This window comes from Rhincodon typus, chromosome 2 (genome assembly GCF_021869965.1).
Source record: "Rhincodon typus isolate 14 chromosome 2, sRhiTyp1.1, whole genome shotgun sequence".
NCBI classification, from domain to species: Eukaryota; Metazoa; Chordata; class Chondrichthyes; order Orectolobiformes; family Rhincodontidae; genus Rhincodon; species Rhincodon typus.
In genome coordinates, this window is record NC_063333.1 from 31861150 (window position 1) to 31879417 (window position 18268).

The following is an 18268-nucleotide window of genomic DNA, read 5'->3' on the forward strand; positions in this document are numbered from 1 at the left end:
CCCCATTTCTGATGAAGGGTCTAGGCCCGAAACGTCAGCCTTCCTGCTCCTATGATGCTGCTTGGCCTGCTGTGTTCATCCAGCTCTACACCTTGTTATTTTACATAAAATTTGATCCTGTTCTTCCTAGCAGAACTGATCAATAAAAAAAATACTGCTTTCAGAAATATAATGCTTTCAAAAACATACTTCCTATTTAAAAATGAATGATTCCATTGATCAAGGACAAATTAGTGCAACATTGAGCAACTCTTGCATCTGGCAAAAAACCCAGAATATTCATTTGAAAATAATGGAGTGCAACCGTTTATTAAAATTTTACCTAAATGTAGAAATTGAAAATTTTGTGACTCTGCTATTGTTGGGAAAATAACGTAACCATTTGAAATATAGTAGAAGCATTCTAGAGCACTTGAAATACATTACTAGAAATTTACTTTTCAGTCTGATGACTAGTCATTAATTGACATAATTGATTCCACAGACATGTCAAAGAGTAATCAGCTATCGGGCAGTCAGTAAAATATCAAAGCTTCATAATCTGAGCAAAGAAATATGCACAAAGTAATGGATAAGATAAATTTGACAGGCTGTAGTCAAGCTAATTCAAAAATCTGCAATCTGACTAAAACAAGATAATCTGAGAGAGGTAAATTTTGTTAATGCTTTCTTACCCTTCTTTATTCTGCAGATTTTGGGGTTGCTCACTAACTGAATTAAATGACTCTGAGAACAGCTTTGGTGATGTAAGTGAAACCCTCTGCGAAGGTGGTGGGGAGCCTGGCACATCACTCAAACTGGAATCATTGAGGTTTGCAGAAGTTTCATGAACATATGCCTGGTCCAGAATTCTTCCTTTGGCACTTGTTTCAAGCACATTTTTGTGATTTTCTTTATTCAATAAAGTTTCTCTTTCTGTGAAATCATTTCCTTTCGGTGAGAAACTTTCTTGATGTGAACCAGGTGACAGAGTCTGTAGTTCACTCAATGTTGAATCCCTGGAACCATGCAATTTAATCAATTCACTGCTGCAATCTTTTTCTGCTTGTGATGGCACTTTTTCAGTTAAATCAACCTCTTTTCGTCCTCTGGAGTACTTGGTTGCAACACGCCCATCCAGTTCAGAGTCTAAGGCTATCCCATATTTCTCAGCCAGCTGTCTCCTTCTTTCAGCCTTGTATTTTGCTATTCGCTCTGCTTTTGCATCTAAAGCTTCAGTATCCATACCAGCACTGTAAGGAGATTCGGCATCCATCTGCTTAACCTCTCCTCGGCACCTCGGTCGCGACTGCCTTTCTGAAGGAGAATCTTCAACCAGGTGATGTTCCAAGCTCTCCTTATTTGATCTTCTAACTGGAAAATAAAAAGTACACTTACTTATTAAAAAAAAAATCCTTATCTATTTTGACCTCCAAATGCCATGAGCCATTTCAGCCAGTGAAGGGCAACTTAGCTCGGGTTTCTACCAACTCTAGTCTATAAATGGCCTCCTGCAGCAGCTTCCCAGTGTGGCGTGTGACCAGCACAGTGTATATGCCTGGTGCCAATTGGAAGCTACAATGTCAGTGTGGTCTGCTGTACTGAACTCTTTTCTGTAATGCTGGACATTTTATTTCTAAAATCTTATAACAAAAGAAGTTGTGCTTAGGTACTTTTGTATCTAAGTCGGTGCTGTAATTGGCGACTTATAAACCTTTCACTATACTCACCGAGTATGTGTGACAATAAGCTATTCTATTCTAATTGTGTTTTGGGACAACTCTCCCTCCATTTCTTCCATTGTGGAGAGATATTGAACTTTATTCCATACTGTACTAATCTTAATCACTTTACATGGAACTGTGGACATATGCCAAAACACTATTACTCCCATTAACAACTTGCAGAAGTCCAACACATTAATTCTACAAAACGGGTGGCAGCATGAAACATTGTAAACAGTGTGTTTATACTGTTACTTTGGTCAAATTCTCAAAATAGAAAACAGAAATTACACCACAGCATACTGCCATTTGTCCCGTTAAATTTACGGCAGTACCAACTACATATCTGGTGCTATGAACACTGAAACATTTCCCTGTGTTCTTTTAATGTTGTTTCTTATCAAATTATTTACCAATTATAACATCTTGAGCATATTTTATCTTGCTTTATTGAAATTGTAGATTGAAATTGACAGATACAATGTTGTGGGTATCACAGAGATATGGCTGCAAGGGGATCAGGACTTGGAACTAAATATTCAAGAGGACAGCCAGATAGGCCGGGGGGAGGGGGAGCAGGGTTGCCTTGTTGGTAACAAATTAAATTTTATTGATAGCAAGAAGTGACAAAATCTGTGTGGGTAGAGTTGAGGAATCACAGATTTAGGTACAGGTCTCCTAGCAGTGGTCAGGATGCAGGGCAGAAAACATACATGCAGTAAAGAACTATTACAATAATCACAGGGAACTTCAATATGCAGATGTACTGGGAAAATCAGGTCTGTAGTGGATCCCAAGAAAAGAAATTTGAGAATGGTCTGTGAGATGGTTTTTCTGGTAGAGCCCACTAGGGAACAGGCAATTTTGGATTTGGTGATGTGTAATGAGGCAGACTTGATTAGGAAACTTAAGGAGAAGGTGTCCCTAGGGAGCAGTGACCACAAAATGATAGAATTTACCCTGCAGTTTGAAGGAGAAGCTGGAATCAGATACCTTTACTTAATTGCAATACCGTTGTAACTGTGAAGACATGAGGGAGGAGCTGAACTGAGTTGATTGGAAGAGCAGCCTAGCAGGGAAGACAGTGTAGCAGCTTCGGCAGGGGTTTCTGGGTGTAATTCAGGAGGCACAGCAGAATTTCATCCCAAGGAAGAAGAAACATACTAAGGAGAGGATGAGGCTACCATGGCTGACAAGGGAAGTCAGGGATAGCTTAGAAACAAAAGAAAATACACACAGTTTGGTGAAGATTAATGGGAAGCCAAAGGTTTGGGAAGTCTTTAATAAACAGCAGAGGACAACTGGAAAAAGCATTAAGGGGGAAGGAAATAAAATATGCGCAAAGTTCGATTGTAAAATTTAAAAAAAGTAGCAGGAGATTTTTTTAGAAATCTAAAACAGTAAGAGAGAGGCAAGAGTGGAGATTTGATCACTGGAAAATGAGGCTGGAGAAGTAGTAATGGGGAAGAAAGAAATGGTGGAGGAACTGAATAGGTACTTTGCATCAGTTTTCAAAGTGAACAATACCAGCAGCATACCAGAACCTGAAGAGATTCAGGAGGCAGAAGTGAATGCAGTGACCATCACTAATGAAAGGCACTAGGGAAGCTGAAAAGGTGGATAAATCACTGGACCAGATGGACTACACTCCAGGGTTCTCAAGGAAACAGCTGAGGAGATTATGGAGGCAATGGTGGTGATCTTTCAGAAGCCTCTGGACTCCGGGATGGTCCCAATGGCTAAACGTAACACCCCTGTTTAAGAAGGGAGGGAGGAGGAGACATGAAATTATAGGCCTGTTAGTCTGACCTCGGTTATCGGTAAGATTTTTCATAGAATCCTTTACATAGAATCCCTAGAATATGGAAGCAGGCCATTTGGCCCACTGAACCCACACCAATTCTCCAAACAGCATTGTCAACCATGCCCACTCCCCCTACCCTATTCCTGTTAGCCTGCATCTCCCATGGCCAATCCACCTAGCGTGCACACCTTTAGACTGTGGGAGGAAACTGAAGCACTTGAAGAAAACCCACATAGAGGTAGGGAGAATGTGCAAACTCCACACAGACAGTAGTCTGAGCGTGGAATCGAACCCGGGGCCCTGGTGCTGGGAGGCAGCAGTGCTAACCACTGAGCCTCTGTTCTGCCCCTTCAAGACTATTATTAAGGACGTGATCGCGGAGTGCTTGGAAATATGTGGTAAAAGAGGACTGAGTCAGCACAGCTTTGTCAATGGGAGGTCATGCCTGACAAATCGGTTATGATTCTTTGAGAATTTAATGAGTAAGTTCAACAAAGGAGAGCCAGTGGACGTGATGTATTTCGATTTCCAGAAGGCCACAGGTGGCTGCTAAATAGGTCAAGAGCTTATGAAATTTGGGACAAGGCATGGATAGAGGATTGGCTGACTGGCAGAAGGCAGAGAGTGAGATAAATGGGTCTTTTTCAGGATGGCAGATGGTGAGTAATGGAGTTCTGTAGGGATCAGTGTTGGGACCACAACTATTCACATTATCCATTAACGATCTGGATGAAGGAACTGGGGGCGCTGTTGCTAAGTTTTCAGATGACACAAAGATAATTTGAGGTACAGGCAGTGTTGAGGGGATGGGGAGGCTGAAAGAGGACTTGGACAGGCTCAGAGAGTGGACAAGGAAATGGCAAATGGAATATAAACATAGGACAGTGTGAAGTTATACAATTTGGTTGGAAGAATAGAGGCGTAAACTATTTTCTACATGGGGTGAGGTTTCAGAAATCTGAAGCACAAAAGGAACTTGAGTCCTAGTTGAGCATTCTCTTAAGGTTAACATGCAGGTTCAGTTGGCAGTCAGGAAGGCAAATACGATATTATCTTTCATTTTGAGATGGCTAGGATACAAGAACAGGTACTGCTGAGGAGCAAATTACTGCAGATGCTGGAATCTGAACTGTAAACAAGAAATGCTGGCAATCAAAGCAGGTCAGGCAGCATCCACGGTGAGAGAGAAGTTAACGTTTCGAGTCCAGATGACTCTTCATCACAGCTGCAGTGAAGTGTGGAGGGGGCAGCATTTATGCTATAGTTTGAGAGGGGGGGGGTTGCTGTTAGGGTAGTGGGTGTAGTGTGCTGGTGGAAAAAGATGTGGATAGTTCAGATTAAGTGATTGGAATGTGAGAACGGCAGAACAATGGTATGACTAACAGCCAGACTTGAAAGGGCAGACAGTCCTACTGGCACGGGGCGGGAGGGGAGACAGGACATGACAACAGAATGTAACAAGCTAAAAGAAAGGGAAGAACGGGGAATTGGTTCACAATTCGAAGGTGCTGAACACAGTATTAAGTCCAGAAGCCTGTAAAGTGTCTCATCTGAAGAGGAGATGTTGTTGCTCCAGTTTGCGCTGTGATTCACTGGAACACTGCAGCATGCCAAGGGTAGACAAGCAGACATGCAAGCAAGATGCGGTGTTAAAATGAACGGCTACGGGAAGGTCGGGGTCATGTTTATGCACAGACAGCATGTATTCCACAAAGCGGTCACCCATTGGTTTCTTCAATGTACAACAGGCCACATTAGGTGCAGGGAATACAATACACAAGATTGGAGGAGGTATAGGTGAAATGTTGCTTCACCTGAAAGACTGTTTAGGCCCTTGGATGTTGAGCAGGCTCAACATGGTGAAGGGGCAGGTGTTGCACCTTCTGCGGTTACATGGGAAGGTGCCATGGAGAGGGTGGGGGTGGTGTTGGTGGTTGTGGAATGGACTAGGGTGTCCTGGAGGGAATGATCCTGCAAAATGCAGACAGGGGGAGTGAGGGAAGATGTGCTTGGTGGCGGTACTCTGCTGCAGTTGTCTAAATGAATGAGAATGATTGTTTGAATGTAGAGGTTACAGGGATGAAAAGTGAGGACAAGGGGAACCTGATCACGCTGTTGAGAGTGTTGGGAAGGGGCAAAGGCAGAAGCATGGGCGATAGGTTTGATGCAGTTGAGGGTCCTGTCAACCACCATGGGCAGGAAACCACAGTCATGGAAGAAGCAAGCCGTGTCGACAGCGCTGCTTTGGAAGGTGGCATCACCTGAACAGATACAATGTAGGAGATGGACCAGGGATGGAGTCCTTGCAGGACGTGGGGTGTGATGAGTTGTGGTGAAGGAATATTGTGATCATTTTTGTGCCCCATATCTAAAGAAGAAAATGCTGGCATTGGAGGGGTTCCAGAGGAGGTTCACAAGAATTATCCAAAGAATGAACAGTCTGTCACATAAGGAGTGGAGGAGGACTCTGCGTCTGTATTCAATGGAGTTTAGAAGAAAGAGGGAGATCTCATTGAAACTTAGAATACTGAGAGGCATGGATAGAGTGGACATGGAGAAGATGTTTCCACTAGCAGGAGAGACTAGATCCCAAGGGCACAGACTCAGATCCTTTGGAACTGAGATGAGGAGGAATTTCTTCAGCCAGACAGCAGTGAAACTATGAAACTGATTATTACAGAGGGCTGCAAAGGCCATGTCATTGAGTGTATTTTAGACGGAGATAGATAGATCTTGATTAGTAAGGGGATTAAAGGTTATCAGGAGATTGTAGAAGACTGGGGTTAAGAAACATATAGCCATGATCGAATGACAGATCAGACTCAGTTGTCCAAATGGCCTAATTCTGCTCCTATATATTCGAGTCTTTAATAAAGATGGATTTAGTCACTTGACTTTAGTTTGCACAACTAATCAATTACTGGTGACTTGACTGTAAATTTGGTGACACTTTAACACAGCAGATGGTCTGTACACCAGTTCTGAAAAAGAATTAAGGGTCACTCACAACTTACTTCGGAAAAAAGGGAGCCAATTTCTTTACACACAATCAGAAAGGCTATTGTTTTAATTTCCCATACAAGAAGGTGTTTGTGTTTTGTTTAAAAATAGTGAATTTGATAATAAAAAAATCAACAAAATTTAATCTTTACTGCCTTTATTAGGAAATTTTAGAGTTTCTATGGAAAGGGGAAATGCCTTTCAGTAAAGAATCCATTGTACTCAAACCTCTCTCACCTAGGGGTGGACTGCAGGCATCAGAAGCTCGTGTATATCTAGGAGTGTCTTCCTCCAGCAGGCGGTGAGTAACTAGCTCACGACAATTCTGCAACAGCACTGGCTGTGTGTCACCTCCAATTCCTTCCAAACGTCTTGCAATTCTCTCTTTCCTGCACAGAATAGTTTTGAGAGTTGAAAACATTGTAAAAGCTATAGCCTATGAAAACTATTTCAGTAAGTAATCCACTAAGAAAAAAAAGTGTGCAGAAAACTCAAATTGCTCAATTATTCCAACAGTGCGTTACTTACAAAAAGTGTAAAAAAGTTTTTAGCATTTTAGTTATTCCACCCAAAACTAAACATCATTTAAATTCCCCTAATACCTGTTCATTTCCACAGTGGATTTTTGGCCAGCTTCAAAAAGTTTTCGAAGTTCTGAAACTAAGAAATAGTAATTCTTAAAAGCATGTCAGAATGCAAGTGCTTTCCACAACAGACTTTCATGAACATTTTGATCAATTTACAAGTGCAAGTGCATAAGTGGAGGAGGACTCTGCGTCTGTATTCAATGGAGTTTAGAAGGAAGAGGGAGATCTCATTGAAACTTACAGAATACTGAGAGGCATGGATAGAGTGGACATGGAGAAAATGTTTCCACTAGCAGGAGAGACTAGGTCATAGGCAAGTGCATAATTCAGAATCATCTTGACCTTTTAATTTACTTGTGAGGTTGTTCCAACGAAACAAGCACATCAGGTAAATTATGAGATGTTTTTAAAAAAATGCTTCATCTTTCTGTGAGCAATACAAAAATCAATTATTTAGAACAATTTCTCTATTAACATTCCAAAAACATTTCTTATTGCAACCCAAATCCTTTCCTCACTGAAAATCTCAGATAATCCTGAGATTTTGACCCAAAGACACTGAAGGAACGGCGATGCATTTCCAAGTCCAGCTGGTGAGGGGATTGGGAGGGGAATTTGCCAAAGATACAGGTCTAGTCTCCTCAATCTCTCCCCATTAAATAGGCCCACCATCCCAGGAGTTAGTCTCATGACCATTGCAAGGTACATTCTTCCTTATTTATGGGGACCAAAAGCAAACAATACTGTAGATATTCTTCCACTTATTACTTCATCTGACAATGCAACATTCCCCAATTTAGGGCTGAAGTGCCAACCTTGATCTATTTGCTCCAATCTCTGGAGTTCAGCTCAAACCCAAAACCTTCAAGTTCCCACAAAACATCACAACAGTTTGTATCAGCTCAAGGCTAAATTTCTCAAACTCTCCTAGCTGACCACCTCACCTGCAACCTTTAAGTAGTGTAATTCATCCAGAATACTGCAGTTTTCTTACCCACTTGAAGACTCTTAATTCTACTATCATGGCCCTTACCAAATCTGTACATGGGCTCATCTTGTCCTACCTCAGTTGATTCCTGCAGCCCTAGGCCCAGCTTTTTATTTCCACTCCTCTGACATTAAATTTACTTATCAAGTTTTCTTCGATGGCAATGGTGCAGACCAGTCTTCAGTCACCATCCCCAAAGCCTTCCAAACTCAGAACTCTTGTCTAATGTACTCGGGTATTTTTAAGAGAAATTAACAGAAATTAACCTACTGGACCATTCAATAGGCTGTAGGTAAATATCCAAACTTTTGGTCATACTCCCATTTTATTCACCCAAGCCAACAACAAAGGACAATTCAGAGAGATATCTGAACCATTATGCAAACCACATTTGGAAAAAAAATACAGATTCCCAACAGTTAGTTCTTTTTACCATATAAGTGCAGTATAAATACAAAAACATTCTTTAAAAAAAGCACACCATGTCCAACATTTCTGAAAAATAGATTTCGTTGATGGAAAATGCTCAACAGCCTTGGAATGGAATAACAGGCAGAATGATGATATTATTCGCTCTCCGTTTTCTTTGTCAGACTTAGTTTGCCAGACTTGGCATTTGACACCTCCATTGTCCAAACTGCATTTTGACTCGTATTTACTGTTTGCACTAATCTTGGTCAAATTTGTACTGTAAAATAATCATTCTACATAAAGTTCCTACAGTGACAGTGGGTCTAATTGTGTGTAAAAGCAGTTCAGAGAGTCAGATCCAATTGCAATTATTGTAATATAATGTTAAAAATACTTGTTTGCATAGTCAAAATGTTTTGTTTTTAAAGAATAACATTTTTATCAGATTTCTTATGTTTAATGTATTCAAAATTGAAATTCAACGTCAGCTTCATTTTTAAAATAAGCTTTTTGGAAGTTTCAAGGAATTCAATACTCCAGACAGTTACCCCAGTTTCTCAAAAAAAAAAATTCTACTTTAATTCAAAACGTGATTTAGCATCAACTTCACTACAGCTCCTGGTCACGCAGGAGCATTATGTAGTGAATTATTTCATATTTTAAGCTGTAGTAAATGTTTCCAAAATCCAGAATAATTTATCTATTGTACTGTAGCAAAGAGTAAATTTTTAAATGAAATAAGATAGCTTGATTCCTTTCTACCTATTTGAAATGAGAAAATCACTTGCAACGGCATTTCTTTCTGCTTTTGCACGGTTATCTCTGGTGACCCCAAGAGTCAATTGATGGATGTCTCCATTTCTCAAACAAATAGCATCAGTTTTCACATGTATGCTGACATCAGCTCCAGCTCACCCCATTCTTTTTTGACTCTTGCTAACTCATCAGAGTACTTAGCTGACATCCAGTACCAGATGAACCATTTTGCCCTATCAAGTACTGGGAAGATCTAAGCAATTGTTTTCAATCCTTGCCTCAAACTCCATTCCCTAGCTCCCAACTCAATTCTTTGCCCCGGCAAAGTCCGATATTAAGCCCATCTGTTTTCAATTATGGGATCATGTCTGATCTGGAGAGGAGCTTCTGGCCTCTTACTCGTCATCTCCGAGACTGCCTACTGCCTCTGCAACGTCACTTGACTTTATCCTTGTCTCAGCTGATCTGATGCTGAACCCCTCAGTCACTGCTTTATTACCTCAAAACTTCACTATTCCACCACAACCCCAGTCAATTTACCACATTCAACACTTTCTAAACTTGAGGTCATCCAAAGCTCTGCTGCCAGTGTCCTAACTCGCAGCGAGTCCTGTTCCCCAATCATCCCTGTACTTGGTATGCTGACTCCCAGTCAAACAATACCTTGGTATTAAAAGTCCCTTCCTGATTTTATAAATCAGTCAACTGTCATGTCCCTTCCCATCTCTGTATTATCTTCCATCCTCAAAAACTCGTATCTTTGGCATTCCCTATTATGATTGTGCCTTGGATGGTGACCATGCCTTCAATTACCATTGCCCCAAGCTCTGGAATTATCACTCTATACCTCTCTGCCTCACTTTCCTACTTTTAAGATGCTTCTTAAAATCCAGGGGATTGGTCTGATCTAACTTCCGTGTGGCACGGCGGCATACCTTGTTCTACACTCTTTTTGAAACTTTCACAGAATGAGGGCATTGCTGGAAAGGGTCTGTTGGCCATCACCAACCGCCTTGAATTCAGTGACTTGTTAGGCCCCACATTGTTCAGAGTCTGGAGTCACATGCAGACCAGACCAGAAATGAATAACAGATTTGCTTCCCTAACACACATTAGTTAACCAGATGAGTTTTTAAAAACAATGATAGTTTTATGACTCAAATTACCAAGACCAGCTTCCAACTGCAGATTTATTAAATAAATTTAAATTCTAACAGCTGCACGTTGGGATCTGAACCGATGGATTTACAACATCAGCCTGAGCCTCTGATCACTTGTCCTGAACTATAAAACTCCCATGATTGCCTTGGGATGTTTCATTATGTTACAAAACACTCTCAACGGCAAGTATCAGGAGCAGGAGTTGGTCTTTTAGCCCCTTGAGCCTGCTCCATCATTCAATAACATCATGGCTAATAGGATTGTGGCCTTGATTCCATTTTTGTGGCTGATCTCATAATCCTCGGCTTCCTCACTGAATATATGAAAGGCAAAGTTCAATAGTTTTTTGGTCAATGTCCTAGGTTCCACTGCCCTCTGGGCAGAAGATTCTACAGACTAACAAAGTTTAGAATGTCTGCTTTCTCATCTTGGCCTTAAATGGGAGACTCCTAATTTTTAAACTTTGTTCCTTAGTTCTAGAATGTCCACAAGGGGCAATATCTTCTCAACATGTAACCTTTCAAATTCCCTTAGGATCTCATGTTTCAATCTCATATTTCCTCTTTTATTCTTCTAAACTCCAACCTGCTTAATCTTTCCTCACATGATAACTCTTTCATCCCAAAAATCTAAGTGAACCTTCTCTGAACTGCTTCTACTGCTAATATATCCTTTAGGTAAAGAACCAAATCTGTACACAATGCTGCAGTAGTAGTCAAACCAAGGTCTTGCACAGCTATAGCAAAGCTTACTTATATTTACAATCTATTGTCCTTGCAAACAACATAAATATTCCATTTAACAAACAAAAACAGAAATTGCTGGCAATGCACAGTGGGTCTGGCAGAATCTGTGGAGACAAATCAGAGTTAACGTTTTGGGTCCAGTGACCCTTCCTCAGTTCTGGAAGAATCATTTTTCACTGAGGTTACCAGGGTGAGGAATACTTAACTTCAAATTGTTCCAGAGGCTTTGACCAATATGATTCAAAAGAAGATTAGAATAATGAAGATATGGAGAAAGGCAGCAAAATCAGTTTTGAGTGGAATATTTGCATCTGCTTGCTGCCCCTGAATGGCATCATTCAAAAACACGGCATAATCTTCTATATGCACACTGGTTTCAAGGAGCTATATTTCAACACCACCTCTCTTAATTCCTTGATATCTTTTACTCTACTCTCTGCTTCTTTTCATGTAGCACTGGATAAGATGAGGCTCTCTTGAACTGAGTTTCCATTCCTATATCCTCTGCATCAGCAAGACTGACTGCACTTCCCTCCATCAATCAGAACATCATGCTGCCATACTTGAATCATAATTGAATTTTACTTGTCGAGGTACAGTGACTGACACTTCCAACATAAATAATTTCTTGCATAGTACAAATAAATCTTTTAAAAGCATTTGTGTAGAAAGGCTGCACTACACAACTTCCAAATGCATTAAAACACTGAAGGGGAAAGTGCACTCTCATGACCATGGGGATTATCATCTAATATTAAACTTCAGAACAGCAGCAACATCAAAATTACTGGTAGGCCTCAATTATTGATGATAGTTCATCATCTTTCACTAAATCCTAATCCTATTTGAATCAGATAGGAGTGTCATTTTCCTGTGGAGAAAACAAAGAGTGCTTGGGGTGGTAAAGAAGAAGAAGGGAGAGAAGAGAGTGGGATTTCAGTTACATTATGATGGCTCCAGTTTCTTCATTGTTAGGAAGGAGCAGGCCATGCAGGCAGGAACTTGAATCTAAGCATTTAACACACAGGCTCACCCCTCTCTTACAACCCTGTGGAGCCTGCTGGAAAGTGTGCGTGGAAGTCATTATCTGTGGAGGTGGCACAGAATTTGTACAATGAAAATCCCAGTAGGAAATTAAACCACTGCTTCATTATTGTGCATTCTCCAAAGACTTAGTTTGGGATTATGTTCAAAAGTGACTGGTTGGACCGAAGGGTCCGTTTCTGTGCTGTATAACTCTATGAGAGTGTGCAAGGATTGTAACAAGGTCAGCCAGCTGGACCACAGATTATGGGTTCCCTGATTGGACCAGATTAACAGTCCCAATCCAGGTAGCCTTGGATGACATATAAAAAGGATGAGTGTCAGTGATACTGACACTCTGGTACCTGACTCTGGATGAGGCAGTACTATCGACAAAGACTGCTCATATGTAAATAAAAAGAGTGACTTGGTGACGGGATACTGGCCTCTGTAAAGTTACTTCACTACTGTGCTAAACTACGCAATGTAAAATTCTGGAGTATAGGCTACATCAGTTATTTCCATATCAGTTCAACTTACCAAATACAATGCCCTCTGATTCAAAACAAGTAGTGTTATTTAATGAATACATACAGATACATTCATGGGGCAGACTTTCAGGTGCTAAACAACTGGAAACTTTGATGTCAAAGCAGTTGTGACATGAGCAAAATTAACCTTAGCCTGTATCCAGTGGAAAAAATGGTAGCCATATATAATTTGTCGTAGGCCTTTGCATTGTTTGAAACTTCTAGAATTGTGCAGCACGAGTAGAGCATCTGAATAGTGAAAACAATATTCCATTGTGGCAGTAAGAAAAATTTTCTGAAGCCAATTGAAAAGGGCCAAAAAGGAGATCGAGTTTTAAAATGCTGCGAGGGCTGTTTTGCTAAAATTTAAAATCAAAAGTAGGTGATCCAAAATAAGAGCTTGCTGTTTACTGATAGTGCTCAGTGTGAAAGGGCATGCTGTAATATTACAGTTCACCTCAGGCACATCGTGTCGAGTGTAGAATTCCAGCTCGTGTCTTAGCCCATTTAAGATCATTTGTTTCCATTAGCTTTATGTACTCTCTATTGCAGGAATCTTTTTGGACTAGTCAGGAAAGGCTTCAAGGTGGGACCAAGAGGAACTCAGAGAAATATGCTTCTGCTCAGTGGCCCAATGCATTCCCATTTGCAGGTGATCTTCCTGGAAGTGGGTCAGAAATAACAGAGTCTACTGGCATTGTCATTCTGCATAATTAAGTCCAACTATGGGCTGATTTGGCACCCTAGAAGATGGACCCCTACATTGAGGCCCAAGCCAGGCAAAATCATCTGCAGACAGGAACACATTGAGCCACTGAGCAGAATCATACCTCCAAGTTCCTCGCGGTGCCACCTTGAAGCCTTCCCTGACTAGTCTCGAAATGGCTTGCCAGTCGTCAACCGGCCAGAGCTGTAGCCACTGATCTTCCTAAGGAGGGATGACTTCTTTACAGAGCTAACGTGGTAGCTATGGTGACAGCTTACATACAAACAGACGAGTTAGGGGCAATAGCAGGTCATTTGTTTCCGCCACTTACACCATTATTTGACAAGATCTTGGTTGCTCTGATGTTACCCTGAACTCCGCATACCCATCTAGCCCAGGTAATCTTACATATTCCCACCAGCCTGCTCCCCCCCAACCCCTTGTTTACCAAGAATCTACCCAACTCTGTCTTAAAATAATTAAAGACTTGCTTCCATCGCCTTTTGGAGGGAGAGAGTTCCAAAGGGATACTACCTTCTGAAAGAAATAATTCCACCTTATCTTTATTTTAAACAGGTTACCCATAACTTTACCCACAAGAAGAGACATCATCTCCACATCCACTCTCTAAAGCTTTCTTATGATCCTGTCTGTTCTATCTCTTACAAGTCTAAACTCCAGCAGATCCAAGTCTGGCCTGTCCTTCAGAAGACAACTCACCTATTCTAGATACATCGCTAGTAAACTTACTCTGAATTGCCTCCAATGCATTTGCATCCTTCCTTAAATAAAGGTGACTAATACTGTACATGGTACTCCAGATGCGGTTTCACCAGTGCCTTATTCGATGGTGCCTCTACCTCTGGTGGTGGGCCTGGTGACTTTCCAAAGTTTGAGTTGCTCGGATTAGGCCTGCAACCTTAGCAACTGGATGGCAGACCCAGAGATAGCCTCTTAGATGGCTACCTTTGGAAAGATCTCCGAAGCGTGCACATTGACTGTCAACATGTGGGTCAAGACCTGGAAATGGTCCCACCATGTGGTTACTTTTAAACATTATAAAATTCTTCCATATATGGGGAGCATATGTTTAATTGTTGATATACCATATCTTTCTTATTAATTATGGCCTTGCATGTTTCGTAAAGGTGTTTCTATCAGCACTCTAAACTGCTGTGAAATTTGTTAAAAGGAAAAACCAACAATTGGAATGACTCTGATTAATGTAACTGTTTCTGTAACTGTGGACTTTGTCCCAGGCATTTGCACTGGACATGTGGATGGAAATTTATTAATGCAGTAGTACAGTTTGAGATTTTACAGTAACAGTATTAGGAAAACCAAGTGTAGCACTGCTCACATAGATTGAATATGCATGTGAGAAAAAGACAAATGTGCAGTTTCCTCAACCTATCAAAAAAAGGCTATTTTGTTACCATAAATACCAACATCCCAAATGTATATTTCAGGATACAACATGAATTTTTCAAAAGATGCAGGATTCTGCAACACTACCATCTGTAGTTGATTGGGATGTGAAAAATAAAAAAAAATCCATAACTAATTTATGTACATTTTTTTCCAATAAATATTCATAGTCTGGCAGCCCTCAAACATAACTTTAATCAAATTCATCTCTGTGGATTTTATCTAGTTCACAATTAACTGCCCCTCTTCCAAGGACTGTTGATCTTAATAATCAAAGCATATTGATTGCTTTGATACAGTTAAACAAGCTTGGTTCCTTCAAAGAAACAATATTACTAACCTTTAGGAAGTACAGCAAGTAAATTAGTGTCAATCTCCTTTGTTTTCTTGGCAATTTCTTTATCTTCAAATGTAAACTCCTTTTGAAAACTAAAATGAGAAGAAAAGGGTCTCATTTTGGTACCTGTAATAACTTCCCATTTTGAATCCACCATCTGTACTATCAAATTGGTTTGTTTCTTTGCAAGCATATAACACTCAAAAGCAAATCAGTTTGTTCAACGAGTAAGTGAGACATACAGATGGTTAAAATTTCCAGCTCAACTCCTGTCTTGTATCGCCATACTGTATTGATTTCAATAAACAGAAATGTTATAATTGGTCTGGATGCAGGAGGAAATATCCAGCAAAAGCTCCCAATTATTACCAGCTGGTAACTCTTCCTGAAAGTGATGTGTTGCTATTGCAGCGTGTGGAAGCAATACTGGTTGCAGTAGCTTTCACCATTACCATAATTAATAACTGCTGTCAAGACTTACACATTAGTAAATAACACTTGAGCATAATATTTGTGTGCCCTGTACCCATAACTTTGTCCTCTGTGAGAAGCCAATATTTTGAACTATTACATAATAATAATGCTGAGGAAAAAGCACTTTTTGATGTGAACATACATCTTTGTTGCAAGCAAATACATTGTATACACAAGTTAAATTTGACTAATATTTTTTGATGACAGGAGCATCTAATGGTTAGTTTAGGTAGTTCCAACCCTCAGTAACAAGCAATACAAAGGATATGCATACTTTGATATCCAAAAATGATTACAATTTTGCAAACACAGAATATGTTGGAAAAAACATACAGGAGAATATGAATATACCTTAGAAATTACCTTCATATGATTGTGGTACTCAAAATCAATGAGACAATTTTACTTCACGAATTCTTTGAGGAGGCAATGAGCAAGTTAGACAAAAAGAGTTAGTGGGTGCGACCTATTTCAATTTCCAGAAGGCCTTCGACAAAGTCCACATAGAAGGCTGCTAAGAAAGAGCGAATGGTGTAAGGGGCAAGGTGCTTTCCTTGATAGAGGATTGACAGACTGGTGACAAGCTTGGAGTGGTGATAATGGGGGTCTTTTAAAGAACAGCTGCTGGTGACTAATGGAGTTCCACAGGGGCCTGTGTTGGGACCTCAACCATTCACATTATGCATTAACAATGTAGATGAAAGAACTGAGGGCATTGTTGCTAAATTTGCAGATGACACAAAGATAGGTGGAGGGACAGACAGTGCTGAGGAAGCAGGGAGGCTGGAGAAGGACTTGGTGTGCTTTAGAGTGGACAAAGAAGTGGCAAATGGAAAACAATGTGGGAAAGTGTAAGGTTACACACTAGTAGGAAGAAGTAGCATTGACTATTTTCTAAATGGGGAAAGACTTCAGAAATCTGTAGTATAAAGGGATTTGGGTGCCCTAAGGGGAAACTCTGTCACGCAGAGGGTGGTGTGTGCTTGGAATGAGCTGCCAGAGGAACTGGTGGAGGCTGGAAAATTACAACATTTAAAGACATCTGGATGGGTAGATGAATAGGAAGGGTTTAGAGGGGTATGGGCCAAAGGCTGGCAAATGCGACTAGATTAATTTAGGATATCTCGTCGGTATGGATGAATTAGACTGAAGGGTCTGTTTCCAAGCTGCACAGCTCTCTGCCTCCATGACTCTCTAACACTAAAATAGAAACAAAGTGCTGGAGAAACCCAAAAGATCACGCACATCCCTTTCAACTCTTGCACCTGAATTAGCATTCACTGTGCTAAATAATTGTTCAAGAAGTTACTCTCTATAAGCTAAATAATGGAGTAGCTAAGTGTTGATAACTTAAAACTTATTACACTGTACAGCGATCCTATGATTTCCCTTTAAAAAACAACTACATTTCAAAGTACTTCAACTTCGGCAAAACATTTTTCACTTCTTGATAATACAGAAAGTGCTACATGAGTGCAATATATTCCTTTCCTTTCTTTCTTTCTTTCTTTTCACAGTGGGCTGTTCCTTCAACCTCTTCTCCTTATCCACACATCACAAGCTCCCCTGGCTTTTTGTAACTCAATGAGCTAATACTTTAAACTATCTTTGAATCCATTCCATTGCCTTTGCTTAATGAGCGAAACTGAAATATACGCTACAAGTGATCTCAATGTTTTACTATGTTGGTATCATTCCTCAGAGTCCACACAGTCAAGTAAGTTTGCTCCTGCATTCACTGTGACAAGACAAACTTCCAATCTGGGGCGCAGTTGTCCAAAAATTATGCTTGAAAAGTTAAATGACTATTCTGTCAAGAGCAATTCAGCTTACTGTGGAGAGACAGCTAAAACCAATGAGGCTAAAAATGGGAGGTCATTTACCTTTTGTGTATCCAAGATAATCATTGCGCACAGAGTACCTGCAACTGCTGGCATCTGAAGTCAAGATTTATGAACTTGAGAAGCAGTTAATACTCCAAATATGACTGATGATTCTTGAATTTTAATTCCAGAAGTGAGCAAGTTAGAGGAGACAGTATTTTTTATTCGCTCATGGGAATAAATAAATCTATTTATTGTCCATCCCTAGTTGCCTTTGCACTGAGCTGCTTGCTAGACCATTTGAAAGGGCAGTTGAGAGTCAACCACATTGCTGTGGATTTGGAGTCACATCTAGGCAAGGCCAGGTGAGGATAGCAGAATTCTTTCCATTAGCAAACAAGACTTGTTTTTCCAACAATTGACGATAGTTTCATGGTCATCAGTAGACTTTTAATTCCTGATTATTATTGAATTCAAAATGACGGGATTTGAACCCAGGCCCCCAGAACATTAGCTGAGTTTCTGGATTAATAGTCTAGCAATAATACCACTAGGCTATCACCTCCCCGGTGACACTCAGTGGTATAGGAAGTGGTTACTGGTAGCAGTGCGGGAATCTACAGACTGTTGGATTGGTTAAATAAGTACTCAGCACCAGCATTAAAGCTCTAAACAGCCACTCTGAGGCACAGTGGACAAAGGTTGTGACCTGTGAAAGAGAAAACAGAGTTAACATTTCGGGTCCGGTGACCCTTCCTCAGAACTGACGGTGGCTGGGAAAATGTCAGTTT

General features: G+C 40.5%; 1 protein-coding gene and 1 long non-coding RNA gene across 6 annotated transcripts in view; one reads left to right on the forward strand and one right to left on the reverse strand.

Moving 5' to 3' along the window:
- svila (supervillin a) overlaps positions 1 to 15238 on the reverse strand; it is a 165023-nt gene extending 149785 nt beyond the window's left edge. For all 5 annotated transcript variants that reach the window (XM_048609398.1, XM_048609389.1, XM_048609403.1 and 2 more), the window contains exons 1-4: positions 15184 to 15238; positions 7110 to 7167; positions 6745 to 6896; positions 675 to 1353 (exon numbers count right to left, since the gene is read on the reverse strand). In XM_048609398.1, the coding sequence (XP_048465355.1) occupies positions 675 to 1353; positions 6745 to 6896; positions 7110 to 7117 (839 nt within the window). In that variant the 5' untranslated portion in view covers positions 7118 to 7167; positions 15184 to 15238. The remainder of the gene's footprint in view (positions 1 to 674; positions 1354 to 6744; positions 6897 to 7109; positions 7168 to 15183) is intronic.
- LOC125485653 overlaps positions 1 to 18268 on the forward strand; it is a 48850-nt gene that overhangs the window by 14124 nt on the left and 16458 nt on the right. The window lies entirely within an intron of this gene.